This window comes from Neophocaena asiaeorientalis, unplaced genomic scaffold (genome assembly GCF_003031525.2).
Source record: "Neophocaena asiaeorientalis asiaeorientalis breed wild unplaced genomic scaffold, Neophocaena_asiaeorientalis_V1.1 scaffold43, whole genome shotgun sequence".
Classification (NCBI taxonomy): Eukaryota; Metazoa; Chordata; class Mammalia; order Artiodactyla; family Phocoenidae; genus Neophocaena; species Neophocaena asiaeorientalis.
Genome location: NW_020173674.1, coordinates 7431876 through 7451730, shown reverse-complemented (window position 1 = coordinate 7451730; position 19855 = coordinate 7431876). Strand labels below are relative to the sequence as shown.

Below are 19855 nucleotides of genomic sequence, written 5' to 3'. Positions count from 1 at the left end.
CCCTGCCGTGAATTCTGGTCCTGGACCACCCCCTGCCTCCCGGGGCCTGCCTCCTCGTCCCCGTCCCCGGAGCCTGCGGCTCACCTGGGAGGCTGGATTGAAGGTCCTCAGCCGGAGGCTCAGTGGGGGATGGCTCCAAGAACGGGGCCCTCTTGATGGTTCCTATGGTGTCATCTGGGGACTCCAGCTCCTGGCAGGAGGGTCAGCGGACCCAGCCCAGCTGTTAGCAGGTGACCCTGTAACCTACCTCCACCCCAACTGCCAACCCGCTATCGCACTGCCCCCCATCCCCATCCCCCGCTCCCCTCCTCTCCGTACCTTGAGTTCCAGGGCTGGCCGGATGGTCAGGCTCCTGTCGGGGACAAATCAGAGGGAGATGAGGTGTGAGATGTGACTGGGTCCTGAGCCCAGCTGCCCCCCACCTCCTCCGGGCCCTGGCCCCTCACCTTTCCTCCAGGGCCTCCTGGACTGACTGCAGCAGGCTCCTGGGTAGGGAGGGGAAGGGATCAGAGGTCAGCCTTTCCTCCTGCCCCTCCCCCCCCACAGCTCCCCCGCTCCCCTCACTCACGAGCTCAGCTCCTCCTTTCCCAGCAGCGTCCACTCCTCTTCCCACTGTGGGGAAACCGAGTCAGAAAGACGGGGAGGGAGGCAGAGAGACAGACAGGCAACGTGAGAGAGTGCTGGAGAGATTGTGGGAGAGAGAGATGGCAGACAGACAGACAGATGGCAAGTGAGATTGGTAACAAGCAAGAGGACTGTGAGAAAGACAACAAGAGGCCGAGAAAGTGTGAAAAAGGGCCAAACAGACAAACAAGGAGAGAGAAGGAGACAGAGAGACAGTGAGAGAAAAGGGCAGGGAGAGACTGAGATCGTGTGGGTGAAGAAAGATGCCGATAAGTAGACAGCGAGAGAGCAGACGTGGTGAGTCAGCCAACCCAGCAGTCACAGCGACTGAGGCAGAGAAGACTCAGACGAGTGACAGGCTCACGTTTTAGAAAGGCGTGGTCACCCTGCCACCCCCAGCCGACTGTCCAAAACAACCTGCCCCAGGAAGGAGACCCCAGGCTTCCGGGTCCCTGGGCGGACAGGCCTGCTTGGACAGCTCTCCCGGGCCGAGGGCCAGGCTGCTGCCGCTTCAAGGCTCCTGAGTTTGAGGTGCTCGGTCACCCGCACAGCTCCCCAGCCCAGCCCTCTGCCCCACCCTGCCACACTGCCAGCCCCTCACCGGCTCATTCAGTGGGTCTGTTTCCTTCCTTCGTGGGGCACCAAACTTCACCTGGTGAACTGGAAGGCCCAGATCCAGGGGTTAGGGGGGCCAGAGCCTCAGGACTGACCCCTTAACTCACACCAAATCCACATGCACAGCCCCCAATCCACACAGCCCCCCACCAAATCCACACACAGCCGCCAATCCACACAGCCCCCCACCAAAGCAAACTCACACTGGATCTCCGAGGGGGTCCTCTCGGCTGGGCCATGCTGCCCCCGGGAGTGAATGGTGTCGGGAAACATGTCGTAAGTCTACGAGAGAACACAGACAGCGGACATGTGTCCACGCTCACCTCACAACAGGTATTCCTCGAGCTGCTTTACACACACTGACGTGTTTGTTTTCACGAAAACGCCCTGAGATTACTGCGAGATTAAATGGCACCCTCGTTTCACAGATGAGAAAACCAGCACAGAGAGGCAAGTAACTCGCCAAAGATCACAGAGAAAGCAGAAGATGGCTTAACTAGGGTCACGGTCACGCTGGGCCAAGGGCAAGAACCTATCACAGTGGGGCGACAAGGAGGCAAACCGGCTCAGGGAAGATTCCTAATGGGTGGGCTCGACCAGACTGAAGCTCCATGTGCTGGAAACATACAAGCTGAAGGGACCTTGACTTCTGTCACCTCTGCATGCCTATGACCAGACCAGGCCAAAACCCAGTCCCCAGCGGCTCTCACTTACCTCCAGGTCACAGTCTTCTGGGGAGGGGGTTCCCAGGTGGGGGTCATTGGCCTTGTCCAACAGCTGTGTGAGGAGAGCCCGAGGCAACTGCTGGGTCGTGAAGGGGTGCTGGAGGATGGAGGAGGTGCAGGTTGGTCCCTGGCCTCCGGGTCCCTGCTTCTGAGCATCTAGCCCCCTGCCCCACCCCTCTACCTCCCACCTGCAGGAGCTTCTCTGCTGTTGGCCTCTTCTTGGGGTTCTTGGTCAAGGCAAGCTTGAGGAAGTGATGGAAATACTGGGTCCTAGTGGGTACAAGAGACCCCACCCGCAGGCCCAGGTTAGCCCTCAGGCAGGCCATCCTGCCACCACTCCTGAGGAGTCTGCTGGGCCTGCCCAGGAAGGAGCCAGCCTGAGACCAAGGGCAGCTGGCCTGAGCAACACTGCTGTTGCGACACGGCAGCGCCTCCATCATCAACCATCCGCCCTTCTTTGTCCACGCTGGTCCCCAGCCCAGAGGCAGGGCCCAGGCCCCTCCCGCGGATGGTCTGTGGAGGCCCAGAGAGGGCAGGGCCCTCGAGGCTGCACCCTGGGGGGTAGCAGAAGGCTCCTCTGCCCCCATGGGGCTGGGCTGAAAAGGGGGCCCCAGCAAGGGATGTGGGCCCTCACCAGTGAGTCTTGTCTCTCAGCTTTGGCGGCTGGAAGCTGCTCTTTGACATCAGCATCAAGGCCCTGTGGAGACCACAGGTCAGGGGTCGAGGGTCACAGGGCTCTTGGGGTCAGGCAAGGGGCAAGTATTCAGCTGACCTCATGGGGTGCAGGTGGAAGAGAGGGGGCTGCAGCTCGCCCAGCTCGATGGCGGTGATGCCCAGGGCCCAGATGTCACACAGCTCATTGTAGCCACCTTTGCGCTCCACGGCGGCCACCTCCGGGGCCATCCTAGAGGCGGGGTCACAGATGAGACGGCCGGGTGCCCCGCTGTGGCCCCCACTCCCTCAGCCAGAGGTGCAGCCTCACCAGTATGGAGTCCCAATGAAGGACCTCCTCTTCGCCACAGACGCCGTCAGCTCGCCTGACACCCCAAAGTCAGCTACAGGGAGAAAGAGCTGCTCTCACCCGACCTCTGGCTGCCACTCCCCACCCCCTTTCAGGGCTCAGGCTCAGCATGCACCTGGCAGAGCTCAGAAAACAGGCAGCCGAGGTTCAGCCCCAACTGCCACAGGCACAAGGCAAAGCCAGGTCCCCTCCTGGGAGGGGTCAACCACCTTCTCTCCACGACCAAGTGCCCGGTCCCAACCACATCCAACTTCTAGCAGGAAGGGAGAACTGTTCCACTTTCTAAATGGGGAAACTGAGGCTCAAGTGGTAAAATGACTTGCTCAAGGACAAGCTGCACTTGAAAGTAGGCTCTAAGACTCCAGGAGCTCCCATAGAACCCTCACCCTGATTGTGTCCCCAGGGTACTGACCCAGCTTGACATCTCCCTGGAGGGTGAGGAGAAGGTTGGCTCCCTGTGGGAATGGAGGAGAGAGAATCCCATCTGGTGCCCCCAAGAGCCTCCTCCTCCCTCCCACGATACCCTTGGCCAGACCCCTACCTTGATGTCTCTGTGGATCTTCCCCAGAGAATGCAAGTGGTGCAGCCCCTGGGGACGAAGAGGAGCCCCTGAGAGCAGCTACCCAGTATATCCCACCTCTCCTGAACCCCCTCTCAGGACTGGGGCCCCCCACCCAAGCTGCTTCCTCCTCCCCTCTCCCCAAACAGGAAATGACTGAGCCAAAAGGGAAATGGGCTGCTTCCGGCAACACGGCTGGGGCCCCTTCCCCGCAGGACCCACAGCCCCTCAGGCACCTTTGCCTGAGCACTCCACCCACCCCACCCCCCAACACACACACTGGCCAGCTGGGCTCCCTGCCCTGCTCCAGGGGACTGGGGGTGTGAGTAGCCCTATGGGCCCAGCTACCTTCAGTGCCTCTCGGCAGACATAGGCAATCTGCCGTTCCTCCAGGGGCCCGGTGGCTGAAATGGGAGGGGTAAGGGCTGGCAAGGGGGTCTGGGGGGATATGCTGACCCTCCCAGGATCCACCCTGTGTGGGGTAAGCAGCAGGCATTGCTGGTGAAAGGGGAGTTGGCCACATCCCCTCCCGACATAGGCTGGGATATACAGCCCAGAAAAGGACAGCATTTCTTTCAAGGTCACACAGCTAGTGAGAAGTGGAGAGGGGCCCAAATCCAGGGCCCCAGCTCTCCCCTCCGGCCCTGCGTTGCGGTGGGGATGAGAAGAAGGCTGTGACCCTCTGTGGCCTGGAGTCCTGGCCCTCACCGTGGTAAATCTCCTGCAGGGACCCCCCTCCGCAGAACTCCATGCAGATCCACAAGCGGTCATTCCTGGGGTGACACAGAGCTGGGGTGGGCACATGGCAGGGCCATATGGGGGCTGCCTGGGGGTAAGCAAGGGGATAAAGCAGCCTCACCTGAGGTAGCTACCAATATAGGCCACCACATTGGGGTGGCGGCACTCACGCAGGATGGTGATTTCCTGCTGAAGGGAGCTGATGTCGTCCCCTGGGAAACACAGGGCATCATGAAGGGGGCCGCCTTAACTCAATGCCCCCATCTGCAAAATGGGCACAGAGTGCCTCCTCTCTCCAGGACAGACAGGTGCCAGCGGACAGTACCTCCCGGGGCCTGCCTCTCAGGGGGTCTCGGAAATGTCAACTCTCACACCGCGCCCGCTCTGCGGCCCTCTGCCCTCCCTCCAGCGCTGAGGCCCTGGCTCCGGGCCCTCACCTGGGTCTAGCTTGACTATCTTGACCGCGGCCAGTTCGGACGTGACCGTGTCGCGGGCCTGCAGGAGCGGAGGGGGTGAAGCGAGATGAGGAGGGGCGGGGCTGGGGGCCGGATCCCGCAGCAGGGCGCGGAGCGCGTACCCTCCTCTCCTCTCTCCCGTCCGTCCCGCCGCCCGGCGCACCTTGTAGACGTCGCCATAGGTCCCGGCCCCCACGCGCTGCAGCAGCTCGAAGCGGTCCCGCGGATCTCCCCGCAGCCCGGCCGGGAGGAGGCGCCAGCGGGACCGGCCCTCGGCAGCTAGGGAAAGTCCCGAGCCCGGGAGGAGCTGATGGTGCCGAGGCTCTTCTGCCAGCCACCGGTTCCTCGCGCTCTACAGGTGGGAAGCCCGAAACCCGGAGGGCCGGAAGGCAGAGGAAAGAGGGGGAGCTCCACTCCCAAATTCCCAGATGAAACACGGACAAGTACTTTTTTTTTTTTTACAAAATGTATTCATCTTCCTTGGAACTGAAAAATAAATCTATGTACAAAACAGGAAGCGATCAGGCTCCCCTCACCCACTCGCAAACCCCTGCAGATTTCCTCCAGAGTCCCCCGAGACGGGATGGACCCCGGGGAGGTTCCCAGAGGGTCGGAAGAGAGGTCTGCTCTGATCTGGGGCCAGTTTGGTCAGGAAGCGGGTGGGGCTCAGGATTCGCACACGCCGGGAGCGGAGTTTCGTGTCCCGGACTCGCGACAGGGAAGGAAGCTAGGATTTCCAAGTTCTGGAAGCGTTACTTAGGTTCTTTGCGGTAGGGGGCTTGGATTCCCAAGGAATGGAATTTTGAAGGGCGGAAATGTACTCCTAGGGGCTGAGCAGGGTCCTTGGCTCCCGGGCTGTGGGTGGGACCTGTCCTCCTAGGGTTTAGGGTGAAACAGCCCTATGCGCTGGAAGCAACCCTGAGCCAACACTGGTCAGGCCGAAGGTTAGAGCCTCGGTTCTGAGATGGAGCCTGAGCTTCCCATAGTTGGACCTTTAAAGATGGGTGAAGGACTCAGGGTAAGGTTTCAATTGGCCGGCTGGGATCCTGGGGGATGGGCTCTATATTCCAGTGACTGGGCAGAGCCCTCGGTTCGGGCGCTGGGTGGAGTCTACTCTGGGAACCTGCAGCCTGAGTTCCGGGTAGGGGTGGGGCCTGGAGGCGGGGCCTAGGCCCCTAGGCCAGGGGCGGAGCCTGGGCTCGCTAGGGGGGCTGGGGTGGAACCTAATCCTGATTGAGGGCGGGCTCCGAGTGGGCCGATACTGAGACCCGGGTACTTCAGAGGCCCTTGCGCTGCCGCTTGAGGAATGAAAGAGTGTAGTCACTAGGTGTAGACACCTTCTGCTTCTTCATCTGCACTTGTGACTGAGCCGTGAGCTGCAGCTTGATGGCGCTCGAATTGATCTTGGTGGCCACAAGCAGCTCCTTCATGCCCTTCATCTTCTCGCTCTGAAAAGTGAGCACCGGACCCTCCGGTGGCGGCGAGGCGGCGGGCGCCAGCGCTGGAGCCGCGCTGCCGCCTTCAGGGCCGCGGGCAGTGCTCGGGACGGTGCCTGGGGGCTTCCGGGGGGGTCCTGGCACCGCACCCTGGCCCGCGCCTGGGCCCTTGTCCAACGCCGGCTTCTTAGGTGGCGGAGGCTCCTCAGGCTTGGATTCCCGCCGCGGGCCCCGCCGCCGGCCTTCTCGGGCTTCCTCGCCCCAAGGCTCTTCTGCCTCGGCCGCCTCTGCCTCTCGGCTCACTATGCGTACCTTCTGCCGCACCTGGGCCGCATGGAGGGGGGGGGCAAGCGGAGGAAGAGGTTGCAGGCCAGTGGGTCGAACCCCAAGACCCGGCCAAGACCATCCTGTCGTGGAGCCTCGGTCTCACCCGCACCCAAAGGGGATGGGCAGATCCCCTTCAGGGCTACAAAGGTTCTGACTCCGCTGTAGCTGCTGTCACCACCTGTCCTCCCCAGCCACCCTGCACAGCTGTCCCTCACCTGTCCCTCAAAACGGCCTAGGGACTGCACAAGGAAGGTGGCCCAGCCCACGTGCAGCACGGGCGTGGGACTGCCCTCTTCCCATTTGCAGATGCCATCGTAGAATCGCAGCAGATGGGCGAAACACTCTGGGTCCTGGAGGGCAGAACCCTGGCTCTGGGTGCCCTGGGAAAGGGGGAAAGGAGGACACAGTTCAGACCCCATTACTCACCCCTCATCAGAGGGCACAGGCCAGACCTCTCGCCTGGACAAAGAGCCCTGGCTCTGGCAGATGTGAGCATAGGTGGAGAGAATTCTTAGAACCACCTTCCTTTTATAAAACCAGTCCTTAACCAGGACTTGGGAGGAGGAAGGGACCATCCCTTACCTCCGTCTCACCCCCTCAGCTGAATGAGTGACCCTGACAGAGAAAGAGAGGAGCTTCCACCCCATTTACCTCAACTCCTCAAACCCAAGCCCAGGCCCTCAGCTACTGCATAAGAGAACACAGCTGTCTGCCTGAACTGGGCCACCTGTCTCGTGCCATCCCCAGTCCCATGCAGCAGTCCCACGTCCTGTGACTGGGAGCCCTGCTCAGGTGGGAAGGCGTACACAGGCTGGAGGTCCAGCCCTTCACCTGGGTCTGCTCCCCTGGCCGCTCCTCGCCGGCCTCCAACAGGCTGGCAGCCTCTTTCAGCAAGTTGGGGATGACATCATTGGCTACTTCAAAGAACTCCTTGTAGATCTCCTCGTCTTCACGGCAGTAGTTGTAGCTGTGAGAGCAGCAGGGCACTGTGGGGTCTCGGCTATGGCGGTTACCCCCAGGGACCTGGCAGGGGATGGAGCCCTGGTTTCTTTTCCGGGGTCATCCAGGGACTGAGTGAACAGTTGGGGTCCTCACTTGAAAATGGTGGTGTCTGTGTCAGCCCAGAGCAAGAGTGAGGAGGGGGATGGGGAATGCAGGTTCCACAGCTGGATGACAGTGGTTAGAAATTAGGAGGAAAGGGTGGGGAAGGAAAGGCGTGAAGCTCTCATTAGGGGTCCCTACCTCTTGGGTGATGGTGGCCTTGACTGCCTAGTGACTGGATGGAGAGGGGATAGGGCTTGGGACCCAGGCCTCCCTCCTGGACGAGGGTGGTTGGAAATTGGGTGGAAGGGGAAGAAAGGCCAGGCTGGGGCCCCGTGGGGGGATCCTCACTCCTGGATGACAGTAGCCGTGTCGGCCCAGGCCTGCAGGGCTTCACGCACGTTGCGGTTGCGACAATGGTAGCCAGCCAGGTACATGTAAGGGTAGATGTGCTCATCCCGGTAGTAGGTCTTGGCTGAGGCAATGCCCTGGGGATAGAGCAGAGGGGCCTCAGGGAGGCAGCTCCCAGCTGCCCCAGGTGGCACAAATGTCCCATTGGATCACACCCAGGAGGGGCAACAGGAAGATTCCAGAGAGTCTCATCTCCCACGTGACCTTACCCCGGGCCATCCCCTCTACCAGGTGTTCCTCCCTGGGTCTGTAGGTCTGCATTGGGCTGGCCTTCCAAGCCCAGCCCAATGTCCCTCCTATCCCCAGCCCCACCAAGTTAACACCCCCGCCCCCAACCTCAGTGCTCTCACAGTGTTTGACCTCTACTATACTCCAAGAAGGACAAGGATAGGCAGTAGAAAAGGGAGGGCCGAGGGGACAAATCCAGGACCTACCACTCCCAGGCAGGGAACCCAGAACACTCCTCAGACAGCCCTGACCGCCCTGAATATGCACATGGTAAATACAAAACGAGGACTGGATGGGCGGTACCCCCCAATACACACAAAGTTCTTCTCGCCTCACCTGCCCCCTCCCAGTCCCAGATAAAAGGGAACCCCAGCCATCGTTGCACCTCCCTTCTGTACCCTCCTGAGATGTCCCCACCTTGTGGTAGAGGGTGAGTGGGTCCGGCCGGCCAGGGGTAGGCTCCAGCTCCTCCAGATCTGCCAGGTTCCCCAGCGCCATAGGGTACCTGGGAAAGGCTCATGAGTCCAGGCTGCCCCCCAGCCCACCCTGAGGCCCAGCCTGGCCACTTCCCTCTACTGACCTTTCCAGATGTCCCAGGTCATAGAGCAGCCAGAGCAGCTTCTAGGGGCCAAAGGAGAGAAGTGTGAGCTGGTAGGAGAGAGGGGGGTCCTCAGTCTACCAGGCAGACGGGGGTCCAGCACCAGTAGGGACCTCCCACCAGGTGGGAAAAGCCAGAATTCAGAACTAGTCCCTTATTGAAGTCAAAGCGCTTTCACGTCTCAATTCTCCCCTCCCAAGAGCCCCAGGAAAGTCCAGGCCAGGAATGATTCACCCACATTACAGAAGGGGGAGCTGAAGCTCAGGAAAGGAAAGCGCCCTGGCCCAGGGTCCCACAGGCACCCCTCACCTGCTGCAGCTGCAGCAGCTCCAGGGAGTCAGTGTGCAGGTCAATGGAAGGGTTGATGGCGCACACCATAAATGCCACCTCCATTTTGCGGTCACAGCGCATGTATGATCCTTTCAGGTACAGCCAGCTCTTGGGAGAGGACAAGACCAGATGTTTCACGATGGCCTACCTGTGCCTGCTCTAGGGAATGACAGCCAGGAAGGGGGCCCTCCCCTTCCTGACATATGTAGGTGGTGATAGGAAGAGGGCAGCATGGCCCAAGAAAGCAGAGCTCCTTGGGTGGCTTGGGCTAGGAGAGTATGGGGGGGATGCAATACCCGCTCAGCCACACCCGCGTTGACTGTCTGGCCTCTGCGGTCCTCGTTGCCCTTGCCATGCCAGGTGACCTCAGCTGTTTGTTCTCCATTGGGCCCAAACACTACCCAGGCATGGTCCTCAGACAAGGCCAGGTGGACATCCCGGAGACCCAGGGCCTGGCAGGCCCCCACCACGGCAAAGGCCACACCAGAGCTGTCCAGTTTGGTGCCTGTGGAAGGGAAAGTAATGAAAGAGGGTCCTCTGAGCTCTGGCCTGGGGGAAGGGACCAGGTAGTGATGGGCCATGCACCCTCCCACACTCACCTCCAAGCCTGTGCTCAAACCTCAGGCACTCCTGCCCGTCTTCCCTCTATCCCTTTCCTCCTACGTGTTCAGAGACTCTCCTTCCCCCTTTACGTTCCCCATCCTCAACAGGAGACCTTGGATCTTTTGTAGTTCCACCCAGCTTTTGACCCTGTCTCTTCTCTTTCTCTGCAACTGAATTATATATTTCTGCTAGAATGTCCTCGTTTTATTGTACCTATTAGGTTATAACCAGGGACGGCAAAAACAGGACACTGGCCAACACTCCTTTTACACACCCACTGGCAGACACTCCCCATTTCTCTCTGTATTCTTTTCCTGCTAAGCTCAGAAGCAGCCTCAGATTCCTTCTCAATATGGTACTCCAGGACCTGACTGCCAGTCAGCTGGGCTTGGATCAAAGAGGAAAGCTCTTTGCAAGCCCTGAGCCTTCAGTTTCTTCAGGTGAAACCCTGGTCTGTTCACTTTCAAAACATGTTCATAGACATTTCATGGAATTGGCTCAAATGTAGCCCGATTTTGGCTCCTCACTCCCTAAATCTGCTGCTGCCCTCTATGCCTCAGGCTGGGCTGCAGGACTCCTGTAGCTGCTCAGTGGCAGGGAGGGGGGTTCTGAGGGGGCAGAGGGTGGGCTAATGGATTTGGAGTCATGTGACTGGGGTCCAATCCCAGCCTTGCCATTCTGTGTGACTTTAGAAGATCACTTTCCCTCTCTGGGCTTCAGTTTCCCTAGCTGCAAAGGGGGACATAACACTTGCTCCACTTCACAAGGCTTACAGGTCTCAAAAGGGCTCTGTAAACCACACAGTGTTGTGAAGAGGTGGGCCAAGGTTCACACGTGAGACAGGATTCTCGCCCCTTGCCACCTGTCGGGCTCCAACCTGTGATGAAGCTGAAGAGGGACTGGATGTGGGCCCGATCCTTGAAGTAGGAGCGGCTGAGGCTGTTCCAGATGACATCGGAGACCTTCTTTACCAGCTCGCGGCTGGAGACGCCCCCCTCTCGCGGGTAGAGAGAGAGGTCGACGGCGCCACGGATCTGGGCGGTGAAGCGGGCATAGAGCGCGGCGATGATGGACAGGTCGGCCACGGGGAAGTAGGTGAGGCCGCCAGGAGGGTCGGGCGCAGGGCTGGGCTGAAAAGTGAGCTCGGGCACGTTGGTGGGAATGACGCGGTTGACAGCTAGGAAGTGCTCCACGAAGCCCAGTACCAAGGATAGGAGCACCAGGTCCGGCTCCTCTCGGCCCAGCTCGGCAGCGAACAGGCGCACCACGTCGTCTATGGAGCGCAGCGGGAACAGCGTCTTCTGGGCGGCCTTCAGCCCCATGGCGGCGGGCCTCGGCCTGCGGGCGAGCGTGCGGAGGGAGGGTCGGGGGGGCACGGCCCAAGAGCCCCCCTCCCAGGCTCGACTAGCTTTCCACACCCCCACACACACTCACAGACACAATCCCTTGCTTCCCCGCCCCTTCACGCTCCGCTCATCTGCTCCGCCTATTTCGTCGAAGAGACCCCTCAGCCGAGGCTGCGGGGCCTTCTTGTCCCCCACAACCCCAGGAGCCCCGGCCCCGATGGGGGTGCGCCCCTAGGACCCCACTGAGAACTCCCAATGGCCGCCCCGCCCCCTCTCTGCACCCATACCCCCAGGGCCCTAGAGTCCGCCCGGAAGGCGCTCCTAGGCCAGGCCCCCCAAGTCCCAAGGAGAGTCCTGGCCTCGGTCCCCCGCGCCCACCTCCGCGCTTACATCCCACACAAGGCACAGCGGCGCCCGCCGCCTGGAGCCTGCTGGGAAATGGAGTTCCGCCCCCTCGGGCCGCACTGCCTGCCGGGAAGTGGAGTCCGGGGCCCGCCCCTCTCCTTGCCAAGTCTTGAAATGGTGGCTGGGCCGGCCAGTCCGCGATGGCTTATGGGAGTGGTAGTCCCGCTGCTCTGGGCGAGGCAGAACCCAGAGGTAGGTGAGGAGAGGAGGCAGCACCACCTTCCTGAGGTCCTCAGGGATTGGTCATTCCATTTCACGCCTACCCAGGTAGGCAGAAGGACCGCAGTGCATTCTGGGAGTTGTAGTCCGGAGAGTGAGCAGGCATCCTCAGCACTCGCTGAGCTTCTGCACGTCATCACGTGTCGGCAAGATGTGATGAAAACGGGTACTTTTAAACACTGCTGGAGCACTGTAAACGTGTTCAGCCACTGTAGTTGGATATTTATCGGTATCCATTAACACGTAAATGTGCCTACTCTATGTCTAGTTTTCTGTCCATGAGAAAATCTAACACGTGTGCAAAGAGGAACATCTAAAGAACCATTGTAGTTATTTGTATACAAGAATTTGTATACAAGAAGAGTAAAGTAGCTCTATGCAACCTAAAATGGATCTTCAGGGAAAACTGTTGAGGGGAAAAAGCTACAGAGTGATAGGTATGATAGGGTAGTATTTATTTACCATTTTAAAACTTCAAAACAACACTAAATTTCTACAGAATCATTCATTCACTTATTCATTTAACAAACAGATTTTTGGTGCCTATAATGGGCCAAGCACTCAGTCCCAGGCACTGGCTATGTAGCAGTGAATAAAACAGATTAAATTCCTGCCCTACTTCACCTCTGTGGGTTTTTTCCAGAAAATCCCATAAGTCTAGCCTATTCATGAGAAAACATCCAGCAAACCCAAACTGAGGGACTTTCAGACTGGTCGTGCCTGACAGTTCCCCTCAAAAGTGTCAAGGTCATGAAAGACAAGGAAAGACTGAGAAACTGTTGCAGCTTAGAAGACACTAAGGAGACAGGACCACTAAATGCAGCGTGGTGTTCTGGATTGAATCCTGGACCAGAAAAAAAGGACATTAGTGGAAAAACTGGTGAATAGGGTGGCTGACTGTCCCAGCTTGCCCAAGTCTGAGGGGACTTCAGGGGAATGGGATTTTCAGTTTTAAAACGAAACCAGTCAAGTCTTGGGCAACTGTGAGCCCTACTTATGAAATTCAAATAAAATCTGTAGCTTCATTTATAGTTTTCATCAGTAAGTTTTAATAAATGTACCATGTTGTATAAGATGTTAACATTAGGGGAAATTGAGTGAGGGGTATATGGAAATGAGATCCCCAAGGACTGAGTTCTGGGACACCCCTTCATGGAGAGGTTGGGAGACCAGGAGGAACCAGCAAAGGATTCTGAGAGGGATCAGCCAGAGAGATAGGAGGAAAACCAGACGGGCATCTGGTTCAGAAGACCAAGGCAGAGGGGTGATTGACAGGGTCGGGTGCTGCACACAGGTCAGCAAGCTGAGCACCAAGGACTGACTGCATTTAGCTCTGTGAGAACCCCTGGTGACCACCTTAGGAGCAGTTTGAAAGCAAAAGCCCAGAGTTCTTGGGCTCAAGAAAAAAGAGAGGAAAGAAATCGCAGACAGTGATAATACACAACTCTTTCAGTGAGCTTTGCAGCAAAGGGAAGGAAAAAATCAAGATGGCAGCTGGAGGGGGAAGAGGGTCAAAGGAAGTCATCGTTGTGGCTGTTGTTTAATAGGAGATAATGCAGGACTGATGACCCTGAACGAGTAGAGAGGATGGGAGTCCCTGAGTGACAGGCTTGTCCTTTGCTAGGAGCATGAACACAGTCTAGCCATAATAATTGGAGAGAAGGGGACTTCCCTGGTGGTGCAGTGGTTAAGAATCCGCCTGCCAATGCAGGGGACACCGGTTCGAGCCCTGGTCTGGGAAGATCCCACATGCCGCAGGCCCGTGCACCACAACTGCTGAGCCTGTGCTCTAGAGCTCACACGTCACAGCTGCTGAACCCGCGTGCCACAACTACTGAAGCCCGCACGCCTAGAGCCCGTGCTCCACAACAAAAGAAGCCACCGCAATGAGGAGCCCACGCCCCACGATGAAGAGTAGCCCACGCTCTCCGCAACTAGAGAAAGCCCGCGCAGCAGTGAAGACCCAACACAGCCAAAAATAAATAAATTAAATTAAATTAAAAAAAGTAATCGGAGAGAAGGCAGAATACACGGGTACTTTCATTTTCTCAATGAAATAAGAAGCCCAGTTGGTCTCCCTCCCAAATGCCACCTTCTCAATGAGGCTGACCCAGACCTGACCAGCCTACTTAAAATCACACTCTCCAACCCAAATTCCTCTTTCAGTCCCTCCACCCAACTCTACTTTTTTTTTCTTTTCTTTCTAAACCATTGACACCTTCTAGAACAGGGTTTCTCAACCTAGGCACTATTGACATTTGGGGCTGGATAATTCTTTGTAGTTGGGGGCTGTTTTGTACCCTGTAGGATGCTTAGCAGCCTCCCTGGCTTCTACCCCTTCTAGATAACCCTCCCCCTGTTGTGATAATACAAATGTCTCCGGACATTGCCAAATGTCCCTGGGGGGCAAAATTGCTCCTGGTTGAGAACCACTATTCCAGCATCTAATATAATTTACTTATTTGTCTATCATTTCTCTCCTACCACCAAAATATAAGCTCCACAAGGACAGGGAATGTGCCTGTTTTGTTCACTGACGTGTTCCATGTGCCTAGAATAGTGTCCCGCACATAATTGATGTTCAACAATTATTTGCTGAATAAATGAACAAATACATTCATACAAAGGAGTGATTATAACAATTGACTGGAATTTAGGCTGTTTGAGGGAGGAACGTAAGGACATAAGAGGGATGAGGGCCTGCAAAAATGTGGGGAAATCAATGGATTGTAGGTTCCAATGGGGTTAAAACTTTATTGGAGTTGGGGTGCTAAAGAGAGCTGGAAAGATAGGGGTGTTGGATAGAGAGTAGGATGCTTGGGATTGAGACGATAGGGAGATGGTTGGTGTCATTATTGGCAGTGAAAAGATTTAGGGGACTTCTGTGGCAGTCCAGTGGTTAGGATTCCACGCTCTCACTACCGAGGGCCAGGGTTCAATCCCTGGTTGGGGAACTAAAATCCCACAAGCCATGCAGCTCGGCCAAAAAAAGAGATTTAGATCAGTGCTTCCGGTAGAAACCTAACATGAGCTGCGTATGTAATTTTAAAATTTCTAGTAGCTACATTAAAAAAAGTAAAAGATACAAGTGAGATTAATTTTAATAATATATATCCAAAACGTTATTTCAGCTTGTAATCGATATAAAAATTATTAATGATAACATATTTTTTCCCACACTAAGTCTTTGAAATCTGGTATGTATTTGTTTTGGCTGCATTGGGTCTTCGTTACTGCCCCAGGGCTTTCTCTGGCTGCAACGGCTACTCTTCATTGCGGTGCGCGGGCTTCTTATTGCGGTGGCTTCTCTTGTTGCGGAGCACGGGCTCTAGGCGCGTGGGCTTCAGTAGTTGTGGCTTGCGGCCTCTAGAGTGCGGGCTTAGTAGTTGTGGTGCACGGACTTAGTTGCTCCTCGGTATGTGGGATCTTCCCGGACCAGGGGTCGAACCCGTGTCCCCTGCATTGGCAGGCAGATTCTTAACCACTGTGCCACCAGGGAAGTCCCTGGTGTGTGTTTTATACTCACAGCACATGTCAATTCAGACTAGTCACATTTCTTTCTTTTTTTTTTAGTTCCCTGACCGGTGATCGCACCTGTGCCCCCTGCAGTGGAAGCGCAGAGTCTTAACCACTGGACCACCAGGGAAGTCCCCAGACTAGTCTCATTTCAAGTGCTCGGTGGCCACACGTGACCAGTGGCTCCCCTATAGGACAGTGTGGCTCTCCAGTATAGCTATGGGAGTGAGTGACTGGGATGAGTTGGAAGGCAAGACAATGGGAGAAGATGGGTTCAAGGAACTGAGAGGCCTGGCAGCTGGATCATCCACATGTGTGTCAAAGTCTCTAAGAACTAGGATGGAGAGAGTGACAGCAAGCCAGGAGCTAGAATTATCAAGAAATGAGTCATGCATGGGTTAGGAGGTATCTGAAGCAAAGTGGGTGGTATAAGCTAATAACTTGAGCTCAAACCTAAGTTTTTTGTTTTTGTTTTTGTTTTGTTTTGTTTTTTTCTTTTTTTTTTTTTTCGGTACATGGGTCTCTCACTGCTGTGGCCTCTGCCGTTGCGGAGCACAGGCTCCGGACGCGCCGGCTCAGCGGCCATGGCTCACGGGTGCAGCCGCTCCGCGGCATGTGGAATCTTCCCGGACCAGGGCACGAACCCATGTCTCCTGCATCGGCAGGCGGACTCTCAACCACTGCGCCACCAGGGAAGCCCAAACCTAAGTATTTGAAAGGAGGAGGGAGGAGGGTGTCTATCAGTGGTCATGGGGGAGGACCCCTACCCCATCTCCAGGCCCAATGGTGGGAGGGGTGTAGAAAGCCTGTGGGACATGGGGCAGCGAGCAACAGTGACCCCAGGGAGGGCAAAGTTTCTGACAGAGCAGGAGGGTTAAGGACCATTTGCAGAAGGGGGCGAGGACACGGGAGATTTTGCTGAAGATGGCCCATCAGCTCTAGAGTGCATGGTGAATAGCTAGCTACCAGGAGCTGAGGGTGGAGATGGGATCAGCTAAAGCGATGGCCAGAGCCATGGAGAACCTAGAGGCTTCAGTCCCTGCGGTGAAACTGAGCAACAGGGACAAAGAGTAGGACCGGTTCTGATGGTCTTGAGGCAGGGGTAGGGTGGTGGGCCGGCCGTGAGTGTGAGAGCACGGAGAGCAGGGCTTCCTGCCAAGGGTAGCAAGGGTTCTGAGGCTCCAACTTGATTCCCATTGATGGAGGCAAGGAGGCTGGAGGAGGGTGGTTCCTCTTGATGCCTGCCAGTAACATGTATGGGCATATATGGAACACTGACATAATTTTATGAGAGGAGGGCAGGCAGAGGCTGAATGGGAATTCAGCCTCTAATTTACCAAAAAAAAAAAAAGTGTATTATTGTAATTTAAATTAATTTAAAATAGCATCTGCTATATAATATCTTGACAAAAATATTAAATCTGACTTTAATGAAGAAACAATCAGGACAAATGCAAATTGTGGGTTATTCTACACTCTGCACTTCCACTGTAGGAGAAGAGAGTTCAATCCCTGGTCAGGGCAGTAGGATCCCATATGCTGTGTGGTACGGCCGGAAAAAAAAAAAAAAAAGTTAATATCATGAAAGATGGCCCAGAAAGGTGGGAGGAGAAAGTTGTTGTAGATTAAAGGAGATTCAAGAGACACACGAAGCAAATGCAACATGTGATCTAGAATTGGATGCTCAATTTTTTTTTTTTAATGCTACAAAGAACATTTTTGACACAATTATATCAGAAACTGGGTGGCTTAAACAGAAATGTATCATTTCACAGTTCTGGAGGCTGGAAGTCCAAGATCAAAATGTCAGCAGGATTCGTTACTCCTGAGAGCTGTGAGAGAATCTATTCCAGGCTTCTCTCTGAGCTGCTAGTGGTTTGTTGGCAAATCTATGGCATTCCTTGGCTTGTAGAAGCATCACCCTGATCTCTGTCTTCATCATCACAGGGTGTTCTCCGTGTGTGTGTGTGTGTGTGTGTGTCTGTGTCCAAATTTCCCCTTTTTTAAAGGACTCCAGTCATATTGGACTAGGGCCCACCCTAATGACCTCATCGTAACTACTTACATCTGCAATGACTCTAGTTCCAAATAAGATCACATATTGAGGTACTTGGGAATAGGACTTCATTTTTTAGGGGTCAAAATTCAACCCATAACAGATTGATACAGAGTATCAATATTAAATCTCTTGAGGGCTTCTCTGGTGGCGCAGTGGTTAAGAATCCGCCTGCCAATGCAGGGGACACGGGTTCGAGCCCTGGTCTGGGAAAATCCCATGTGCTGTGGAACAGCTAAACCCATGCACCACAGCTACTGAGCCTGTGCTCTAGAGCCCGCGAGCCACAACTACTGAGCCCGTGCGCCGCAACTGCTGAAGCCCGCGCACCTAGAGCCCGGCTCCACAACAAGAGAAGCCACCACAGTGAGAAGCACGCGCACTGCAACGGACAGTAGCCCCCACTCGCCGCAACTAGAGAAAGCCTGCACGCAGCAACGAAGACCCAACGCAGCCAAAAATAAATAAATAAAATAAATTTTTAAAAATATTAAATCTCTTGAGATACTAATAGTGACTTCTGGTGATTCCTTATTCTTTTTTTTCTTTTTTTTTTTGGCCACGCCACACAGCTTGCAGGATCTTAGTTCCCCGACCAGGATTGAACCTGAGCCCTCGGCAGTGAAAGCACAGAGTCCTAACCACTGGACCTGCCAGGTCAAAAAAAATGACATGGACTGCCAGGGAATTCTTGGTGGTTTCTTATACTTTTTTTTAAAAAAAAATTATTTATTTATTTATGAAGGTGAGAGGGCCCCGAAATATGGGGTGGTTAGTTTTTGTTTGTTTGTTTTAATTTATTTATTTTATTTATTACTTATTTTTGGCTATGTTGGGTCTTCGTTGCTGCGCACGGGCTTTCTCTAGTTGTGGTGAGCAGGTGCTACTCTTCGTTGCGGTGGCTTCTCTTGTTGAGGATCATGGGCTCTAGGCATGTGGGCTTCAGTAGTTGTAGCACGTGGGCTCAGTAGTTGTGGCTCATGGGCTCTAGAGCACAGGCTCAGTAGTTACGGTGCACGGGCTTAGTTGCTGTACGGCATGATGGTTCCTTATTCTTAAGAGACGGCTGCAAAGTATTTAGGTGCAAGGTTCAGGTTGTCTTCAACTTACTTTCAAATGTTAGCAACATACATGCTATGTATACATGTTTATAGGGGTACAGAAGTAAAGCAAGAGCGGCAAAATGTTAACAATGGTGAATCTAAGGGAAGAGTGTAGGGAGTTCATATTCTTTTTTTTTTTTTAATATTTATTTATTTGGCTGTGCCAGGTCTTAGTTGCGGCACGCGGGGTCTTTTAGTTGCGGCATGCAGGCTCTTAGTTGCGGCATGTGGGATCTAGTTCTCTGACCAGGAATTGAACCCGGGCCCCCTACATTGGGAGCGCAGAGTCTTAACCACTGGACCACTAGGGGAGTCCCAGGGCGTTCATATTCTTTCAATCTTTCTGTAGGTTTGAAATTTGTCAACATAAAACTTTGGGAGAAAAAAAAATTTTTAATGTAAAACTGTGAAAATCTTTTGGCTAAATTATTGAGGGGTGCCAGGGAAACAGCCATTTCTCCACTTTGGTGAGGGTGGCTGGAGACCCTAGCTTGCAAGAGGCCTCGGTGTCCCTGCCCTGGGCCCTCTCTTTGGGCTTCTGCATCTCCATAGGCAAACATTTCCTGAGTGAGCTGAAGGCATTTTACACTCATTGTCTCGCCGAAGTCTCACCAGAACCTCCCATGAGATGGATTTTATGATCCCCACTTACAGATGGGGAAACTGAGGCTTAGAGAGGTCAGGTATCTTGCCCATGACAGCAGAACTAGACTGGAATCAAGGCTGCACTCCTAACCAGGCCCTGGAATTTCCCAGGCACCCTCCAATCCGTATCTCTAACCAGGCCCCTTTCCCTAACTTTAGGGCCCTCCACAAGCCTTAGGGCACAGCCTGCCCTGATCCCAGCACTTATCCTCCTGCCTCACCCAGCCCAGCCTCAAGGCCTGGGTCCTGCCCAGTCATGGACACCCCAGATTAGAACAAGTGAGACCCCTCCCAGACCTCCCCTCCCCCTACTCCTCTCAGTAGTCTCACCTGGGTGGGGCAGCAGGATGTGTTGTTCTTCAGATCCACTTCCTCCCGTCTCCACCCTGCTCTGGACCCCAAAGGCTGCCCTCTAGACCTGCAGAAACTCAGCTCTAGGGGCCTCTGGCTGCTGCTTGGGTTTGGACAAAACGAAGCAGGAGATGGGAAGGAGGGAGTAGAGTGAGGTGGAGGAATTAATTTCCTGGGCTGCCTTCCTGCTTGGCCATGGCCAAGTGCTTCTACTGAGAGCCATAGCTCCCGCAGGGTAACACCTGCCTTTTCCTGCCCGGCTGACCTGGGGGTGATAACAGCTCCTCACTGCGGCCGGGGCTCAGGGCACCGCCACTCCTTGGTGGGTTCCCCTGATGCTGCCCACACTTTCGTAAACCGTCCCTTCGCTTTTTTTAAAATTAATTAATTAATTATTAGGCTGAGCTGGGTCTTCGTTGCTGCACACGGGCTTTCTCTAGTTGTGGCGAGCGGGGGCTATTCTTCGTTGCGGTGCGCGGGCGTCTCATTGCGGTGGCTTCTCT

General features: G+C 55.2%; 2 protein-coding genes across 4 annotated transcripts in view; both read right to left on the bottom strand.

The window, feature by feature from the left end:
• Positions 1-5721, bottom strand: part of MAP4K2 (mitogen-activated protein kinase kinase kinase kinase 2) — a 16123-nt gene extending 10402 nt beyond the window's left edge. The window contains exons 1-20 of the mRNA XM_024748514.1: positions 5690-5721; positions 5274-5370; positions 4901-5089; positions 4720-4777; positions 4404-4494; positions 4253-4317; positions 3893-3948; positions 3527-3574; positions 3398-3440; positions 2947-3019; positions 2737-2868; positions 2599-2661; positions 2153-2234; positions 1954-2061; positions 1443-1521; positions 1226-1284; positions 569-612; positions 447-485; positions 319-352; positions 85-190 (exon numbers count right to left, since the gene is read on the bottom strand). Of these exons, the coding sequence (XP_024604282.1) occupies positions 85-190; positions 319-352; positions 447-485; positions 569-612; positions 1226-1284; positions 1443-1521; positions 1954-2061; positions 2153-2234; positions 2599-2661; positions 2737-2868; positions 2947-3019; positions 3398-3440; positions 3527-3574; positions 3893-3948; positions 4253-4317; positions 4404-4494; positions 4720-4777; positions 4901-5089; positions 5274-5370; positions 5690-5721 (1498 nt within the window). The remainder of the gene's footprint in view (positions 1-84; positions 191-318; positions 353-446; positions 486-568; positions 613-1225; positions 1285-1442; positions 1522-1953; positions 2062-2152; positions 2235-2598; positions 2662-2736; positions 2869-2946; positions 3020-3397; positions 3441-3526; positions 3575-3892; positions 3949-4252; positions 4318-4403; positions 4495-4719; positions 4778-4900; positions 5090-5273; positions 5371-5689) is intronic.
• On the bottom strand, positions 5182-11546 carry MEN1 (menin 1). 3 transcript variants are annotated; one of them, XM_024749316.1, is made up of 10 exons: positions 11448-11546; positions 10589-11049; positions 9405-9613; positions 9088-9216; positions 8761-8801; positions 8598-8685; positions 7893-8029; positions 7332-7467; positions 6716-6880; positions 5182-6497 (listed from the first exon to the last, which is right to left on the bottom strand). In XM_024749316.1, coding segments are annotated over exons 1-10 (1851 nt in total). In that variant the 5' UTR covers positions 11450-11546; the 3' UTR covers positions 5182-6014. The 3 variants fall into 3 exon arrangements, with proteins under 3 accessions (XP_024605084.1, XP_024605085.1, XP_024605086.1); XM_024749317.1 differs by having other exon boundaries at positions 11436-11493; XM_024749318.1 differs by lacking the exon at positions 11448-11546 and adding an exon at positions 11345-11437.
• Between the last annotated feature and the right edge of the window lie 8309 nt (positions 11547-19855).

Coding starts and splice junctions, on each gene's coding strand:
- MEN1 (XM_024749316.1), bottom strand. Junction 7,468..7,892: donor ACGGCTACTGTCATCCAGGA/GTGAGGATCCCC, acceptor CTGCTCTCACAG/CTACAACTACTGCCGTGAAG. Junction 6,881..7,331: donor GGCCAGGGGAGCAGACCCAG/GTGAAGGGCTGG, acceptor CCCCTTTCCCAG/GGCACCCAGAGCCAGGGTTC.